The sequence below is a fragment of the Equus caballus genome, chromosome 3 (assembly GCF_041296265.1).
Source record: "Equus caballus isolate H_3958 breed thoroughbred chromosome 3, TB-T2T, whole genome shotgun sequence".
Classification (NCBI taxonomy): domain Eukaryota; kingdom Metazoa; phylum Chordata; class Mammalia; order Perissodactyla; family Equidae; genus Equus; species Equus caballus.
In genome coordinates, this window is record NC_091686.1 from 58,521,227 (window position 1) to 58,539,903 (window position 18,677).

The following is an 18,677-nucleotide window of genomic DNA, read 5'->3' on the forward strand; positions in this document are numbered from 1 at the left end:
CATATAAAAACATTAAAAATTGTTTTGTGACTGTGTTCGTTTAAGGATAAATATATTCATATTGTACATTAAAACATTTTCTTTTACCTAAAAGTTCAATATTTCTGGTTTTAAAAGAAATTAAAACATTTCCTTGGACCCCTAAAAGTACATAGGCATAGGCGCTGTACCAGCTGTTCCTGATAGATGAGTTGGCCCTGATAGCAATAATGGGATCCTTAAAATCGTATTCATCAACGGGGGTTCCTTGTATGACGAGTAGCTGACAAATTAGTCTCTTAAACATATTTTTTTGAACTGAATATTGTTCCCTGCTCCTATACATATGTTGAAAATCACACACCCTTTTTTGAACAGTGAATTTATCCCTTTCTATGTTTTTATCTCATTTCTCTTGGCTGCCTACAGTATGCATGAGCCGATTATCCCTAGAGGAGCCAGGCAAGGCCCCAGTCAACTCAAGAGGACATGCAGCATCTTTGCCTATGAAGATATCAAGGAGGTCCATAAAAGGAGGTATCTCCTGCAGGTCGGTTGACTTAATAGCGCTAAACATTTCATCATGTTCCTTTGTTCAGGGGACGTGTTATTTTAAAACCGATACATGCCATGAAAACCCTCTATAGGATCCACACCATTCCTTAGAATATGCCTTAGATTTGGTCATATGATAGACAAATTCACGTCACATGGATGCATAACTCTCTTCAATGCATCTCTCTTTTTTAAACACAACCTAAAACTTGAGTGATATGTTTATCTGTCCATCTTTCCCTAAAGCCATGCAAATCAACAATATGATTGTTTTTTAGTATAAAAATTACATCCTTACTATAACTTTTAAAAAATTATAATTTTATAATTACTTTATTTTATAATTATTCTATTATTTAATGTTTTAGGAATAAGTTCAGAACAAGTTGGCTCTGTTTATTTTGTAATTTAATCTGTTAGGAATTCCTGACTCTAAAAATGTTCTTCTGTCAACAAGTTAACATCTTCAACATTGTAGAAATTCATAGTGGAAAAGTTAATAGATCACCTTATTTGTGTTTTTCTCTCCGATCATTTCAGCCTATTGCTGTGGAAGTTTTCTCTGGAGATGGACGGAATTACCTCCTTGCTTTTCAGAAAGGAATTAGAAATAAAGTCTATCAAAGGTATTGGTTCTTAGGAACACTTTATAATGCTGTCATGGGAAGAGATGGGAGGGAGCAGGACCAGTTCAGCTATCTTTTAAAAATCTGGAATTTAGATCAGTGAATTAACTCCTTTGAAGAAAATATCAGTGTCATTTTTGCCAGCCTCTGGAAACATGATTCTTCTAAGTAGCTTTTAAAATTATACTATTTTGTTGTGAAATACCATTTTACCTTCTGGTAATTTATAGTAGATATCATCAAAAGCTACTTTTATCACTAAGTCCTATGTCGCTAAATGTAAAAGGATCATGAAATTGTAGCTTAAAAAATAACACTTGTAGTCCGAAATAGGCTCTTTCATATTTACCCAAAAGAGACAAGACAAAGACTGCTTTGCTATTGAATGCAGAGACTGGGTGCCCCTAGAAATTATATTCACACGAGCTCTGTCTGGCGTTGGAAGAAGACAAGTTGGATAACTTCATCCTTGAAAAAGTAGCCTAGACAAATAAAGCAGTTAATCTAATCTAACCATACTTCATTTTGAGGAAGCTATTTTTAAAATTTTAAAAGAAAAGCAGTGTATATCCATGGTGCTTAAAGATATTTCTGTTGAATATGTGAATAATAAGGCTTTGATGAACTGATCGTAGATCTGAGAGAGCTGCTCTCATTCTGTGAAGAGTGGGCTAGATCTGGCAATCCCTCTATGAGGAGAAGTTTTGTCTTTTAAATCCCTCCACGGGGAATGACTATACCCAGAGCATTGCTCTTCACTGCAGTACAGGAACATTATGTCTGAGCACGTGGGAATGCGGGTGGTTCTTCAAACACGGGGCTTGTGGGTGTTGATTGCTAATCCAGAACTCGTGTCACATACGGGAAGCGCTAAGTAAAATGACTGAAATTTTAGTTAGCGATCTTACTAATTTCTAAAGGTGATACTGTTTTCACTGCTAGGAAATTACTTGCTCTTCATAACTAGAAGTTGCTAAAAGGCGATGAGTTTTTCTTTCTCTGAGAAATGTCCTTGTATATGCCAAGTTAAGGTGCACATTCATCCCAAGAATTTTCCCGTAACTTCTTTCTCCTTTAAAAAAATTTGTTGACATTTTGAGCAACTCTGAAAAAACTTTGTGTCACATAAAGCTTCTTATCTTGTATGTATCTTTATTTGCTTAGTGATGTCTCTGTCCCAGCATTTGTTTAACTCTCATCATTACTTGCTGTCACGTGAATAGTTAGCTGCTCATCACTCTTCAGGATTTCATTAGGTTGACTCCATTCCTGTGAATGAGGCTTGCAGGGATTTTTCTTCTGGTAATGTGGCAGCATATGTAAAAATCCAAAATGATAGATTTTGCTGTGGACCTTTATATTTGGCTTTAGAAGTCTTCATTCTGCCCTGTTCTGTAACAGAGTATTCTAATTAGTGTATTCCCTTTGCTGCCATTTACTGGGTAATGGAGAGGTAAACGCAACAATTACGATTTAAATGAATCATCTTTCCTAGGCTCCCATTCTATCCTGACTGAGACTTCATTTCCAATTTTCCGCTATTTTTAAATTTTTCAGGTTTTTGGCTGTGGTGCCATCTCTGACTGACAGTTCAGAGTCTGTGTCTGGGCAACGACCGAACACAAGTGTGGAGCAGGGGTAGGTTTGCTTTGTGTACATTAGAGTTTAATAGAGAAATTAGGAAAGTTTCCATCTGGGCAGTATTATTTGGTATTTTTAATGAGTGTTTCCCTACAATGGTGGTTTTAAATATGAAAACTAGGAAGAAAAAAGAAAATGTATGCATAATCACTCATGTCAAATCAGCCCTTACATTTTGATCAGTTCCCTCTGGTGTTTGAAGCACACATCTATTCCCATGCACATAATTGCGTTCGTACTACAAATGCAAATTTTTATTCGACATCTTCCATTCAGTGTTATATGTAAATATTTCCCTGTACTTTCAAAAAGTTCTTCAGAAACATTATTTTTATTTACTACCTATCCATCATATATATAAAGCATGACCACTTATTTTTGCATGTTTCTTCTTTATCAGGTTTCCTCGTTATAATAATGCACATGTGATTCTTCATTTTTTTAGGATAACATCCCTTTAGTAAAATAAAGGGTATGAATTTTAAGGCTCTTGATACACAAAACCAAATTGATTTTCCTAAAAATTATACACGTTTAGATTCCACCATTAGTGGATAAATTTGCTTGTCTCCATAGATGCTTGCCAATTTTTTTATTTACTTTTTTTATTTTTACCAATTTTGTAAAATGCTTTCTCAGTTTTTAAATGTGCATTTCTTTTATTAGTAGTAATCTTGCGTACTGTATATGTTTGTTAGTCATTTAAAATCATCATTTGTGAATTATTCATAACTTTTGCCCATTTTTCCCCTGAGTTCTTTTTTGTTGTTGGTGGTGGTAGTTTGATTTTTTTTGAGATACAGTTGTCTATAACAATATATTAATTTCAGGTATGCAATATAATGATTCAATATTTGTGAAATGACCAGCACAATAAGTCTAGTAACATCTCCTTTGAGTTCTTATTATCAATTTGTATGGGATTTTTCTATAATAATATATTACTCCTTTGCTTGTCATGTTTGTTGTAAATTGCCCAGTTCTCTTAATTTTGTTTTTTGACGTTTAAACTTCTGTTTTCATGTGTTCAAACCTGTCAGTGGTTCCTTTGTGCTCTTTTCGGCTGCTTTTAATCTTAGGAAGTCATTGTAGCTGTTGCGGGAATCCACATACCCAGCTGCATTCACAGTCACTCAGAACCTGGTAGCCCTTTATCATGCGTTGGAAAAGAAGCAGTGCTTTTGGGCTACAAATTAATTATTACAGAATACAAGAAAATGACTTAAAACTTTACCGGGGATTCTGTAATTTGTCCAGTGTGCGTGCGTCTAAATATATTAAATTCTCTTTAATTTGTTGCCCCTGTTTTTCTTTAGCTGAGGTTTGGGAAATAAAATGATAAATGTATGCTTCTGTTAACCTCACAAGCGTGTTCTGTTCCTGCTCCTTTGTGGTGGTGTTACAGGAAGCGCGAGGCTCCCTTAGAGCATATCCAGCCTTTCTTCTGTTAGTAAGCAAATTGCTAGTACTTCTACCCGCCTAGATGATCTTCAACTTGCTGTATCGTTGTTCCTGCTTCTTTCTCTGCTGAGTTGGCGGTTCTTAAAGAACTTCTAAAACTCAAAGGCAAGAAGCAGAAATTCATTTCCAACTTGAATCGTCTTTTCAGTTGTTCCCTTTCTTATAAAGTCGAGGAGGGATCATAGCTCTTTCTCCAGGGAGAAATCCTGTCCATTCACTTTGCCTGATGGCAAGAATTTATCCACAAGTGGACAGTAGTCTCTGAACTATCGAGCTGAATATGTTTATGAACTAAGGTTTACAGATCTATTAACTTCCTTTCAGACAATAAAATAGACAGTTAAGTGCTTTCCTACTGGTTCAGTGACCAATTCACAGTCTTCAAACTATTAATTATCGACATTATAAAGCTTTTAAACCTTAAGAAGGGTTTTTAGCATTCTAGGAAAGTCTGCTATCCAAAAAACTTCCGTAATTTTAAAAGACCTAAACAGCAATGACTTTCTTGTCATAATGCAGTCATATTTTCATTCACTTTTTCAACATATCTTTTAGGAAATGTGCTGTTTGCCTACTATGTACAAAATATTGTATACTATTTCAGTTATTCCAATTTAATATTTTTAAATCCGTTTACATAGGAATTATTGTAAAAGGTAGAAGATTGGACTAGATCAGTGTTTTCCAAAGTCTTTTGGCCTAACCCACAGTGAAAAACGTATACTACATGGCATCCCAGGACACACAAACTGAATACAAAATACTGAATACAAATACTGAAACAAAATTCACTGAAAATTCTTTCCCCTTACTATATGTGATGCCTTCCGGTGTTCTCTGTTTCCTTCAGTTCAGTTCTATATCATTTCATGTTTCAAAATGCTGATTGCAACCCACTAAACTGATTCCATGACCCACCAATAGGTCCTCCATAGTTTGAAAAATTCCTGGACCAGATGACTTAAAATTTTCAACTTTATAGTTACTCAGATCTAAAATCATATTGTCTACTATATACTTAATTAAATATCTGTTGTTTTTAGATCTGGGTTGCTTAGCACTTTGGTTGGAGAGAAGTCTGTAACTCAGAGATGGGAGGTAAGCTACCTTCATAATTTGTAGTTAGATGATATAAGTCATACAGTTAAAAGCACTTTAATAATCTGTAAAATATATACCATAGAAAAAAATGTTTTATTTTTGTTATTTTTAGGAAAAAATCTTTTGTTCTGAAATCTGTAAAAAAGAAACTGTCTTTTACCTTGTTTTGCATATAAAATGTTTAAAAATGAACGCAGTAGAAATAATTGATTATCCTAAAATGATTCTTTACTTACTTTTCCCAAGAGAGGTGAAATCAGCAACTTCCAGTATCTGATGCACTTGAACACTTTGGCTGGCAGGTCGTATAATGACCTCATGCAGTATCCCGTCTTCCCCTGGATCCTTGCAGATTACGACTCAGAGGTAAATCTCAAATCATTTTGTGTAAGTAGAACACATTTTCAAAAGTAATTTAAAGATATTGCAATTGCTCAAATGTTTTATTTGCTTTGTAATTTAATTTTCTCAATGGGCACTTATACCAAAAAGATGAGAAGAGTTTTAGCTTGGACTTGTACAAAGTTTGGGTAACTGACCAACTTCTTAGATCTTAACTCATAATACCTATTTGGATTCTTTAAGTGCTAATTAATTGTATCCACTGCTGGATGTCAAAATCTTTCTTTGTACTTAGAATTGTTTTGTGGTTTCAATTTACCTTCAAAGTGCCAGGGACTCCCAAATTTATATCTACAACCCAAATCTTTCTCCTTGGAGCTCCGTACTTGTATAACCAACTGCCTATGCGCCGGCTGCACTTGAATATTTAATACACCTCAAATTCAGCGTGACCAAAACCAAATTCCTGTTTTTCCCCAACCAAACCTGCTTCTGTTCCAGGTTCTCCGTCTCAGTAAGTGGCACCTGCAATTAGACAACCGTTTATTCAGTTACTAAGGCCAAAAGCTTTAGAAGTATCCTCAACTTTTCTTTTTTTCCTCACATCCCACATTCAATCAGTAAAATCTGGTTAGCTCTATTGTTTGAATTGTTTGCTAGAAGAAGGTGAAGGGACTCTTCTGCAAAATGCTCCTGTCACATAGGAGGAATTTTTTGTCATTCCGAGAAGCCTTGGGAGAGCAGTTCCAGCAATTCAACATGTACATGACTTAGGGTTCAAAATCAGAACCAAAACGGATGCGTATAAATGTTCTCCTTCCTGTCTTCTTTTGCCTACTAGCTCATAGAGGCCTGATTAGTTCTGAAATAAACCAGTATCAGGAAAAATAAGGGAAGCTTAGGCCTGAATAAACCGAAAAAAAGAAAGATTAACCATTTGAAAACTCATTAGGCCTTCTCATTCACTAGAATCAAGTCTATTTGTTTTTCCAGAAGTTTTATACATCAGCGTATTAGAATGAAAGAGAAAGCTTCTGTCTTCAGAGAACTTTAGTTTAAAGAAGGAATGAAATCTGCCTTATATACACAGACGTATGTGAGTGCATTCAATGTGTGGATCTGTGTATCAATATGTATACCTACATATGCATTAAATTAATAGAAGGAGAAGAAGAGGTCAGTAGTAAAGACTGATAAAATGAAAGTACTTTTCCTTTCAGTCAATCAGAGAAATTCACAAGAAAATGTAGATTTTAAAGAGACATGAAGCCCACAAAGAATGCACTTTTGTGAGAAGGGAATGGAGAGCTGTATCAATCTGCACTTGAGTCTCTGTCTCATAGGAACCTCCCAGGTCCCACTCCTGAACCTTCAGTTCTCTCCCTCATTCCCCTAATGCACTTCTGACCCTCACTCACAATTCCTCAGCTCAGGAAATGGCGCTGTTAGCATGCTGTCGTACAGGCTGGAAATTACACTCATTTTCCTACTGCCCATGTCTACCCAGTGGCCAAGGCGTGTCTGCCTTTAAATGTCTTTCTAGTCTCTTCTTTTGTCTCCATCTGCATTGCCAGGATGCCATGTCAGCAGATCTCTCACTGGATTGTTGCCGTAGCCTCCTAACAGACTTCCTGCTCTGGTCTTGCCTTCCTTCACTGTGTCCTCCACTGCAGAAACACGAATCTAACTGAGTCATCCTCTGGTTAAAGTTATTCGGTGAATCATCATCACGATTTAGGAGTTTAAAAGCGTCAGCACGGTGCCCTTTACAAAGTAGCTCCTCCGTCTATGTCCCTCCTGAGCTCCCAGGACTGCTCTTTTGGGCTCCCCATTGCCTCTCGTGCCTTTCAGCTACCCTCCCCATCTGGAATTCTCCCCAGTGCCATGCACATCTTCTCTCCCGCTTACAAATTCATCTGGCGAATTCCATTTCATCTTGCAGGACACACTCAAGTGTCACCTCTGGGGCACCGTCTGTCCTCTCTCTCCTCTTTCTTCTTCCTCTGTTCCCACACTGCCTTGTGGCTGCATCGTGGTGCTTTTCTTTTACAGCATATTGTAGTCATGATTTTTGTCTGACCCTACTCAACTCTGAGATCCTTGAGCACAAAGACTGTCTTATGTATCTCTCAGTTCCCCATCTCTAGAACAAAGCCTGGTACTTAGTATACACTTTAATGTTTGCTGAATTTAACCAAAAAAGTATAAATGAGTTATTTTGCATATAGATTTTGAGAGGACAAATGTACTAACTTGACTTACATTCGTAAACGTGGATCACTTTCTCCCACCCAAAACCTTTAAAATACGAGTTTAGCAAAATTGGTTGGTCAGGATGTCCTGTAAAAAGGACAAAAATTAAGTATCCCATGGGTACATATTTCAAATTTCTACTTTTAAAACCCTCAGGAAGTAAATTTTGGTTTCCTTTTAAATATGTGAATTAGGTCAGCTAGAGATGAGCTTTTAAAATAATCTCTGGTGGACTGAAGGATTCCATCTCATTTGGAAGTCGCTTGATCTGGTATGGTGTTGTCTTTTAGAGATGAACAAATCACTGAGTGCTCTAGTTTATTTCACTTTCCGATCACCTCTAAGAAGAAGATGCTCAGAAGTGAAGTTGGAGGCAAACAGGAGAGGAAGGGAAAAGAACAGGGAGAGATTTGATCCTCCAGAGTTATGTGGGTGTTGGAGGATACAGATGAATGGAAGCTTTTGTGTCCACAGTGTCCTGCTGTGTCCTTGCCAAGACTGGGAAGGACTTTCCCTCTTATTCCTCATCTCCAGACCTAGATCCTGAATGCCTTCCTCTGTGAACACATTGTTTCCAAAGCCGTTGTCTTCAAACTGAATCAATTAACAAACTGCCACATGCTGTCTGTAAAGTACGGATAAGCAGTAGGTACATAGATAGCATTGTTGTGGGGTCCACTTCTGCCAGTGTGACCTCACATTTACCAGCATGTGTGTAAATCATCATTGTCTGCTATAGCCACTGTATCTACACTGGTGAGAATAGAGGGTGTATAGTAACTTGGAATTGGGTCTTATTTTGTATTTTAGGAGGTAGATCTTACTAATCCCAAGACATTTAGAAACCTGGCTAAGCCAATGGGAGCACAGACAGATGAACGATTAGCTCAATATAAGAAGCGGTATAAAGACTGGGAAGATCCTAATGGTAAGTAACTTTTCTTGTCATTGGACTTTGTACCTAAGTTTCAACAGTAAGTCATCGTTTAGTGGTCTGACATCCACAATTTGTGTCTTTCCCCAAATTGCTTATGTATCATTACATCTATATATGTTATATATGCACGTATATATACAACTCTCAGAGTAGAAAAATCAGGTTTTGCATGCCAACCGATGGCCATGCTGAGAAGGCTTTATGTAGGTAGCTTGTCAGGTACTGGCAGAAAACTTAGTATGTCTGCTTCGTATAGGGCAGAAATTTCCCATCGTAACCTGCCTTTATCTCTCACTGTGTTTAGGCCAGAAACTACGCTTTCCCTTATTGACTTTCTTTTAATTTTTTTTAAGCACCCTTTTGCATTAAAAAAAATAGTCATAATTACCTTCTAAAACATTATACAGTTTACTTATTATTTATTATGTTTAATGTTTCTCACGTATCCCCCTCAAACAGGCAAAACAAATAAAGGGAAAAAAAACTAAGCCTAACAATATTCCCTGTGTGGACTCTTTTTTTTTTCCCTGCCAAGGAGAGTATATATAATAAAAATTGCATAATATTCATAGACAGTTTAGAGATATGGATCATCGCAAAGCCAGAACCTAATAAAACGCAGCTATACATCAATATCCTGCTTTAGTGGAAGATGGTTTGCTGTTAAGTGATATCTGTTACAATAAGCCTCAAAACATGAATTGCCACATGTACTACTTTTGGGGGGAAACGCATTGAATTATACTTACTTTGGATCACTGCCAAACATGTAAGTGAGGGGTAGCTGGGTCGTCGTAAAATTTTCATGCTACAAATGCCAGTACTAACTGCTTTTAGTGTCACAGTTGTCACATACTTTGGCATTTTCAAGCCTATTAATTAACATCAATTTTAGTTTTTGTATTTACTCTTTTGTTTTCGATTGTGCTTTAATTTTCTTGAACAGGAGAAACTCCTGCCTACCACTATGGCACCCACTACTCATCTGCAATGATTGTGGCTTCATACCTAGTAAGGATGGAGCCTTTCACACAGATATTCTTGAGACTACAGGTAAAACTCTAAATTTAGAATTTTTCCATCTTATTGAAGCTGCCTTCCTATTTAAAATTGTTGGGGTTTTTTTTTAATGTTGTTATCTTGCCTTACAAGAAGCCCTGTGACGTTTTAGTCACAAAAGTATTCAAACATAATTAAAGTAGAATTTCACTGGACCAAAATTTATGAATAGTTAGAATTTGTTTACAATAAACAGGTGCCAGGGTCCTTGGGTCAAATAAGCAAATGGCATATGCTTTCCAGCCTTAACTGGTTGAATTCAACAAACATTCAAAAAAGAGTAATAGAGCCTAACTCATTTGCTGTCTTCTTTATTATAATTGCTTTTCTCTACATTCTCTTTCATTTATTCAGCAAATATTTTTGGAATACCTACTGTATGCCAGGCACTGTACTAGATGCTTGGAGGATATCAGTGAATAAAGACGAAAGCCCTGCCTTATGGAGCTTATATATTTTAGTTGAAGGAGACAGACACACATAATAATTAAGTATATTGTAAAGTGCTTTAGAGTGTGATAAAAGCTATCAAAAAAATAGAGAGCAGGGAAAGAGGGTGGGAAGTGTCGGGATGGGAGGTGCAGGATGCAGTTTTAAATAGAGTGGTCAGAGTGGGTCTCCTTGCAAAGGTGATTTCTGCACAAAAACCGGAAGGAGATGAGGGCCGTGCTCGGCCAATATATGGAGAAAGTGTGTTCCAGGCAGAGGGAGCAGCCCGTGCAAGGGCCCTAAGTTAGGCATGTGCCTGAGGCGTTTGAGGAACAGCCAGGAAGCCACTGTGTCTGGAGCAGAGTAAGTGCAGGGGAAGGTCACAGGGGGTGCGGTCAGAGAGGTAACAGAGGCCAGATTGTGGCAGGCGTTGGCGGCCTTTGTGTGGACTTTGGCATTTTCCCACAGTGAGCTTCATCATGAAGACGAACATACTGTTTGCACTTAAAACACAGCACAGGGAGTTTGACTGAAGAAGAGGGTAGTGTATCTGTGAGGCTCTGTAAGCAAAAGAAATCCCTTTGCTGTTTGAATTTGTTTTATTAATCTATAACTTTTGATCACCTTCCTAGTTGTCCACGTAGTTCTCGTTGGTATGAGAACTTGAGTGTCATGTTAATTTATAAAATTAGTCAAACGCATATATAACTTGAACATTTCCAACTATAGATGACTACATTAGAATCTCTTTTTAGGAGAGCTTCATCAAACTATGGAAGAACTCCTATCTCATTATAGTCTCGCGCCCTCTCTAAAAACTAGTGTTTTTTTAATGACTTTTTAAAGTCTTTATATTTGGATTTCACTTCGATTGCAAGACAGATACACTGAGCACCCTTTGTAGGGAGTACCCCAAAGAGAATTAGATTAATTTTCTTTTTGTAATTATTTAAAATTATGTGTATTTGACATAGGATGATGGGAAATTGAAATGTCATCAAACATATGTATGTGGGGTTTTCCAGCCCTTGAGCTTGAGAGAAGCTGCGAGGTGGGGTGGTTCTCTAACAGAGAGGTGCCTTCTCATTCTGCCCACAGGGAGGCCACTTTGACCTGGCTGACCGGATGTTTCACAGTGTGCGCGAGGCCTGGTATTCAGCGTCAAAGCACAACATGGCAGACGTAAAAGAACTTATCCCAGAATTTTTTTACTTACCAGAATTCCTGTTCAATTCCAACAATTTTGATCTAGGTACGTAGAACTGTGGCACTGTCTTAGCAACGTTAGGCAGGGAAAGACGCACAGAAGCAAGTCACTTTTCTGAAGATTGTCTGCAGCAGACACTGACAAGATGTCCTTCTGGTTTCAGCTGCTGTTTATTTACTATGATTGGGTTTGTGTGATTAAATATAAAAAGAAAAATAGATTTATACCCCAAAATAGCTATCTCAAACCTAGAGTTTGCGAAACATTTATAATTGACAAAGATTACATCTAATGGTCAGAATGTTATTTCAGTGAAAACGAAGGCGAGGTGAAAATTTATTTGAAGATTATTACAGTTGAAGCCCATTAATAGCCAAGAGTGGTGTATCCAAATTTTTCATGTATTGTTTTAGTTTTGAGGCATTCTCGGCTTGTATGCTAATATGTCTTAAAATTAGAATTTCAGAATAGCTTGGTAAATCCCTCTTCTTTACCTGTTAGGGTCTTTTTTTTCTAGAAAAGCAGGACCAAAGCAACATTTATCAAAGGAGAAAATCATCAGCACTCTGCTCCGTGTATATTGTCTAACAGTTACAGGAAGGAGATTTGACTTTGGCTCCACTTTCTTGGAACACAGTTTGCTGATCTGTGTTTCTGGCTATTTCTTTTAAAACATATCAAAATTCCATTGTTTCTACTTTAGAATAATCCTGCCAAATATTGTTCTGTGTTCCCATTTTTTTCATATCCCCTGTTTTATGCTGTATTTAAGAGTTCAACTTATAAATCATTACTATACTACCTCAGAAAGTTTCATCAACAGAAAATTCAGGGAAATATTCATATCTAATACATTTGAGTGATTTTTCTTTAACTTTTTAAAAACAATTTTTACTTAATTGTCCATCAGCAGTTTTAACCTTGTGAAGTTATAGCTCCAAGTCCACTGGGAAAAATAAGACTTTCGAGAGCCCCAGTAAAAGTCCTGAAATTGAGTCTCATTACCTCTCATCTGGCCTGGAGCTCACCTTTGAGCAGCTGACAACACCAAGTTCTATGACTTAGAACTGGAGGGAGTGAATGGTTCCTCAAAGGACTAGGATAGATGGTGAACAGGGAAAAACAGGTGTATTCCAGCATTTTAATATGGATGCATGTTAGTGTTTCATTTTTTTCACTTAAATTCACCTTTGGAGAATGCTACTCTCTTCCCTGGCGACATCACTTTCAAAGAGACAAATATGGAGAGGTGCAGAAGGAAATAGGGACACTCAACCTTCAGAAACACTGGATCCGTTAGAATAACCTATGTTGCAAAAATGTTCTTGCCAGACCACTTACAAACCCAGCCAAAGGATTCACTTTTAATAAATAAGTAAATAAAAGAAGGGTTATGTATTTTTCTCATGCTCACCTTCATAACAAATCATCTTCTCTTCATGAAATCACACACTTTAAAAAACACTATTTGCATAAAAGAGCTTAAGCCATAATACTTAGAAGAAATTCTGAGTAAAATCTTCATAATGTTGTATTTGACAGTGGATTCTTAGATAGAATATCTAAAGCACAAGCAACAAAAACAAAAAAATATAAATTGCACTCAATCAGAATTTAAAAATTCTGCATCCAAGGGCATTATGAAGAAAGTGAAAAGAAAACGTACAGAATGGGAGAAAATATTTGCAAATGAGATACAGTCATGTGCTGCATGATGACGATTTGCTCAGTGACAGACCACGTGTACAATGGTAGTCCCATAAAATTATAATGGAGCTGAAAAATTCCTATCGCCTAGTGCATCTGGAAGTAGACACTCAAGAGGTTTGTCCATGACTTCAAAGGATTTGCCAAGGATGAGGAGGTGGCAAAAATCAGCAAGGCTGTGGTTGAGATGCAGACAACTTTAACCTATATGTGGATGAGGATGACACTGAGGAGCTCCTAGAGGCGGTTCCTGAGTGATTGACTGACGGGGAGTTGTTGAAACTGGAACAAGAACACATAGCTGAAAAATAGACAGAAGAAAAGGGAACTGCAGGAGAAGTAAAAAAAAAAAAAAAAAAAGAAAATTCACAGTGAAGGGTTTTCAGAAGCTTTTGTAGACCTCAACAAGTTCCTTAAAAAGTTTGAAAACATGGACCCCAATACCAAAGGTTTGCATTAATAGAGAGGAATGTTCATGGTGCATTATCTGCTTACAAGCAAATATTTGATGAAAAAAGAAACAAACCAAGCAAACCACCATGGACGTATTTCTAAAGCGTGACCCCTCCTCAGGAAGAGCCTCAGGCAGGTCCTTCAGGAGGTGCTCCAGAAGAAGGCATTGTTATCATGGGAGATGACAGCTCCATGCATGTTACTGCCCCTGAAGACCTTCCAGTGGGACAAGATGTAGAAGTGGAAGACTGATATTGATGACGCTGACCCTGTGTAGGCCTAGGCTAATGTGTGTGTGTGTGGCTTAGTTTTAATAAAAAACTTTAAAAAGTAAAAAAATGTTAAAATTTTAAAAATAGAGAAAAGCTTATAGAATAAGGATATAAAGAAAGAAAATATTTTTGTACAATGTGTTTGTGTTTAAGCTAAGTATTATTACAAAAGAGACAAAAAGTTTAAAAAATCAAAAATTTGTAAGGTTACAGTAAGCTAAGTTTAATTTATTATTGAAGAAAGAAAAATTTTTTTATAAATTTAGTGTAGCCTAAGTGTCCAGTGTTTATAAAGTCTACAGTAGTGTGCAGGAATGTCCTAGGCCTTCACGTGCACTCACCACGCACTCACTGACTCACCCAGAGCAACTTCCAGTCCTGCGAGCTCCATTCATGGTAAGAGCCCTATACGGGTGTGCCATTTTTATCTTTTATACCATACTTCTTTGTCTGTGTTTAGATACACAAATACTTAGCATTGTGTTACAGTTGCCTATAGCATTTAGTACAGTAACATGCTGTACAGATTTAAGGCTAGGAGCAATGGGCTGTACCATGTAGCCTAGGTGTGTAGTAGGCTATACCATCTAAGTTTGCGTAAGTGCACTCTATGATGTTCAGACAGTGACAAAATCACCTGATGACGAATTTCTCAGAACATATTTCCATTGTTAAGCCATGCATGAGTGTATCTTATAACGGTCTAGTATCCAGACTACAGAGAACTCTTACTGCTCAACAACAAAAAGGTAAACAACCCAAGTGAAAAATGAAAGGACCTGAATATACATTTCTCCAAAGGAATTGTGCAGATGGCCAATAAGCAGATGAAAAGATGCTCAGTATCATTAGTAATTAGGGAAATGCAAATCAAAACCACAGTGAGGTACCAATTCACACCCACTGAGATGGCAATAATGAAAAAAACTCACACAAACAGAAAATAACAAAGACTGGCAAGGATGTGGAGAAATTCACAACCCTCGTGCCTTGCTGATGGGACTGTAAACGGGTCAGCTGCTGCAGGAGGCGGTTTAGGGGGTCCTCAAAAAGTTAAAAGAGAGGGGGCTGGCCCCGTGGCCGAGTGGTTAAGTTCGCCCGCTCTGCTGCAGGCGGCCCAGTGTTTCGTTGGTTCGAATCCTGGGCGCGGACATGGCACTGCTCATCAAACCACGCTGAGGCAGCGTCCCACATGCCACAACTAGAAGGACCCACAACAAAGAATATACAACTATGTACCGGGGGGCTTTGGGGAGAAAAAGGAAAAAAATAAAATCTTTAAAAAAAAAAAAAAGTTAAAAGAGAGAATTAACACATGAGCCTGCAATTCCACTTTGAGATATATGTCCAAAAGAACTGAAAACAGGGATCGAACAGGTACATGTACTCGTACATTCGTAGCAGCATTATTTACAATAGCCAAATGGTAGAAACAGCCCACCTGTCTATCAGTAGATAAACAAATTGTGGGATGTACATAAAATGGAATGTTTCTCAGCCATAGAAGTACTGATAAATGCTACAATGTAGAAGAACATCAAAAACATTACACTAAGTGAAAGAAGCCAGACACAGAAGTCACATGATGTATGATTCCATTTCTATGGAATATCGAGAACAGGTAAATCCATACACAGAGAATGCAGATTGGTGGTTACCAGGAGTGGAGGGGTGAGAGGAATGGGGAGCAACTGCTTAACAGATACAAGGTTTCTTTTTGGGGTGATGAAAATGTTTTGGGACTAGATAGAGGTGGTAGTTGCACAACATTGTGAATGTACTAAATGCCACTGAATTGTTCTCTTGAAAATGGTTAATTTTATGGTATGTGAATTTTGCCTCAATAAAAAGAAAAAAAAAACAAAACAAAACGCTGTTTGGCTCTCCACCCAGAAAAGAAAGTAAATGATTTAAAAGAAAGAGAACTTGGCTTTTTTCCCTAGTTCTGGGATGAGTACCTTCACCCCTGGTCTTCTTTTTTTTCTTTTTTTCTTTTTTTGTGAGGAAGATTGGCCCTGAGCTAACATCTATTGCCAAGCTTTCTCTATTTTATGTGGGATGCTGTCACAGCATGGCCTGACGAGTGGTGCTAGGTCCGCACCCAGGATCCGAACCTGCAAGCACCAGGCTGCCGAAGAGGAGCATGCAAATTTAACCACTGCACCACTGGGCCCCCATCCCTGGTCTTCTTGACCTCACACCCTTGGATGTACATGGAGGGGAGCTGCAGAGTAGCAGAATTTGACCAGAGTTTTCTACAAACCCTTCCCTTTAAATGACATTTTAAAATTGTAGATAGTGCTGATAAAATATATCACACAGTTTTTTAGGAATTATGAGCAAAATTTTGAAAAGCAGGTTAAACCTGTATAGCCTGGTGATTATTACTTGCTTCCTATTATCAAAAAATTAGGGAATGGTTAAGTTTGCACACTCCACATCAGCGGACCTATGCACTGCTCATCAAGCCATGCTGTGGTGGCATCCCACATAGAAAAACTAGAATGACTTGCAACTAGGAAAAACTGCTATGCACTGAGGCTTTGGGGAGGAAAAATTGGAGAGAGGAAGATTGGCAACAGGTGTTAGCTCAGGGCCAATCTTCCTCACCCAAAAGCTTACCTTAAAAAAAAATATTAGGTGTCAAGAGGGCATTTCAAGGGGACTAGAGTGAGGGTGTGAAGCAGGGGAGGGTTTGTAAAAACTTGATTGTTTTATTGTTTTCTTAAGTCATGGTAATTTTTCCAACCAAGTCAAGACATTCCTTTAAACAATAAACTGATTTTTGTGTCTCTCACTTAATATTACATTGTAAATAAGCCATCAAATAACAATGATGAAAATAGGATTGTTTCTAAAGGAAATATTTTTATTGGTGCTCACTTGGAAGCACCTTTGTGTTCTAAAATTTGGACGACTGCACTTCCCTATGAAAATTGGTGATGCTACTATTTATCTAACCGACTGCTGTTAAGCTGGTGAGTCAGCATTATTGTTTTTGGAGTCATTTTTACAATGATCCTCTGATTTGTACCTAAGAAAACTATGTAAGCTAAAGCGAACTTTTTGGTGTTGTTTCAGAAAAAGAGAAGAAAAAAAACCTGTCTCCTTAGATGCCAGTCCCATTTAATGTGTTTCGTTGTGGATAGGTTTCATAGCAAAGAGTTTCTTTAGTATTTTCGAGACTCTCTGGCTGTGATTTAAAATGCCAGTTTACGGGGCATGAACACCTCTTGGAATGCATTATCCCAACTGCATGTTTTCGTTTCTGCCGGGTGGCCCCATACTCTTTCCAAATGTGTTTTTCTGTTAAACGATATACTAATAGCAAAAAGTTATGTTTCGGATTTTCTTTTTTTAGTGAGAATCCTTACAGCAAAATACCTGTTAGTTCTACAGAGCTCTCTCAAGATTTAAGAATCAGAAATACGTGAAACCACATGCATTACAAATATCTCTAGTAGACTGTGATACTTTCATTTCCTCTTAAGCAGAGAGAGAATTCAAATAGAAAATATCTTTCAATTTGAGGTATTCTTTCAACAACCTCCCCTATATGAACGGCAAAATTTTGTCAAAACATTAAGACAAGAAATTCAGTCCTGGGTAACTGCTGATGACTCACCAAGCTTTAAGCGTTCTAGAAAAGCCTAAACAAAAGAAGAGTTTAGGGAAATTAATGGCCCTTCAAATGAGCCGTCTTAAGGGGATTGAATTTGAGCATTTTTTCCAGAACTCTAAACAGTAGCCACATGAAGTGTTTCACTAAGGAGTCCTGTGGTCAGTTAAATTTCAGAAACGTCGTGTCTGATACCCGTCCTAGAGAAGAACAGTGCCCCTTAGGAGTCTTGCGGGAAGAGACGTGTTTCATTCTGCATAACTCAGCATTTCCTGAAGTCATTTGACCGTGAGGGCCCCTCAGTTTGGCTAACATTTGACAACTCTCTCTGAGGGAATGCTCTAAGGAGCAGTCTTAGAGAAATGCCAGATCAGATGATCTCTGAGGGTCCTTTCTGGTGGTAAAATTTCATAGTGCTGGTAATGAATCTAACCCACTATTTCTCTGGTACTTTCATATGAAGCTACTATTTAGCTCACTTTTTCATTTGTTTTAATGTACCCACAGGCTGTAAACAAAATGGCACCAAGCTTGGAGATGTTATCCTTCCACCCTGGGCCAAGGGGGACCCACGAGAATTCATCCGAGTCCACCGCGAGGTAATGGGAGTGCCCTTTGCAGGTGAACTTGGATTTCACTGGGCCAGTGACGACAATACGAAGAGTAGGCCTTGAGCAACGTATCACCTGTTTGTTCAAGTTACTAATACTGTTTTTATGGGTTTTAGTTATTTTAGTTCCTATTGGCCACTGGCCAATTCTTTTACTTTCTGAGCAAGTCATAAATGTCAACCAGTGACTGAGCCTGTGTTTTGACATTACAGGCTTTGGAATGTGATTACGTGAGTGCCCATCTGCATGAGTGGATTGACTTAATCTTTGGCTATAAACAGCAAGGCCCTGCTGCAGTAGAAGCTGTAAATGTCTTCCATCATCTTTTTTATGAGGGTCAAGTAGATATCTACAACATAAATGACCCACTAAAGGAAACAGCCACCATAGGGTTCATTAATAACTTCGGTCAGATCCCTAAACAG

The 18,677-nt window shown here is 37.8% G+C and overlaps 1 protein-coding gene across 16 annotated transcripts in view; it reads left to right on the plus strand.

Annotated features, from left to right (window-relative positions):
• WDFY3 (WD repeat and FYVE domain containing 3) overlaps positions 1–18,677 on the plus strand; it is a 251,256-nt gene that overhangs the window by 209,058 nt on the left and 23,521 nt on the right. For all 16 annotated transcript variants that reach the window (XM_070262308.1, XM_070262304.1, XM_070262309.1 and 13 more), the window contains 10 exons: positions 409–529; positions 1,075–1,160; positions 2,718–2,798; positions 5,306–5,360; positions 5,610–5,729; positions 8,769–8,886; positions 9,842–9,948; positions 11,482–11,635; positions 18,149–18,240; positions 18,465–18,677. In XM_070262308.1, coding sequence (XP_070118409.1) covers positions 409–529; positions 1,075–1,160; positions 2,718–2,798; positions 5,306–5,360; positions 5,610–5,729; positions 8,769–8,886; positions 9,842–9,948; positions 11,482–11,635; positions 18,149–18,240; positions 18,465–18,677 — 1,147 coding nt within the window. The remainder of the gene's footprint in view (positions 1–408; positions 530–1,074; positions 1,161–2,717; positions 2,799–5,305; positions 5,361–5,609; positions 5,730–8,768; positions 8,887–9,841; positions 9,949–11,481; positions 11,636–18,148; positions 18,241–18,464) is intronic.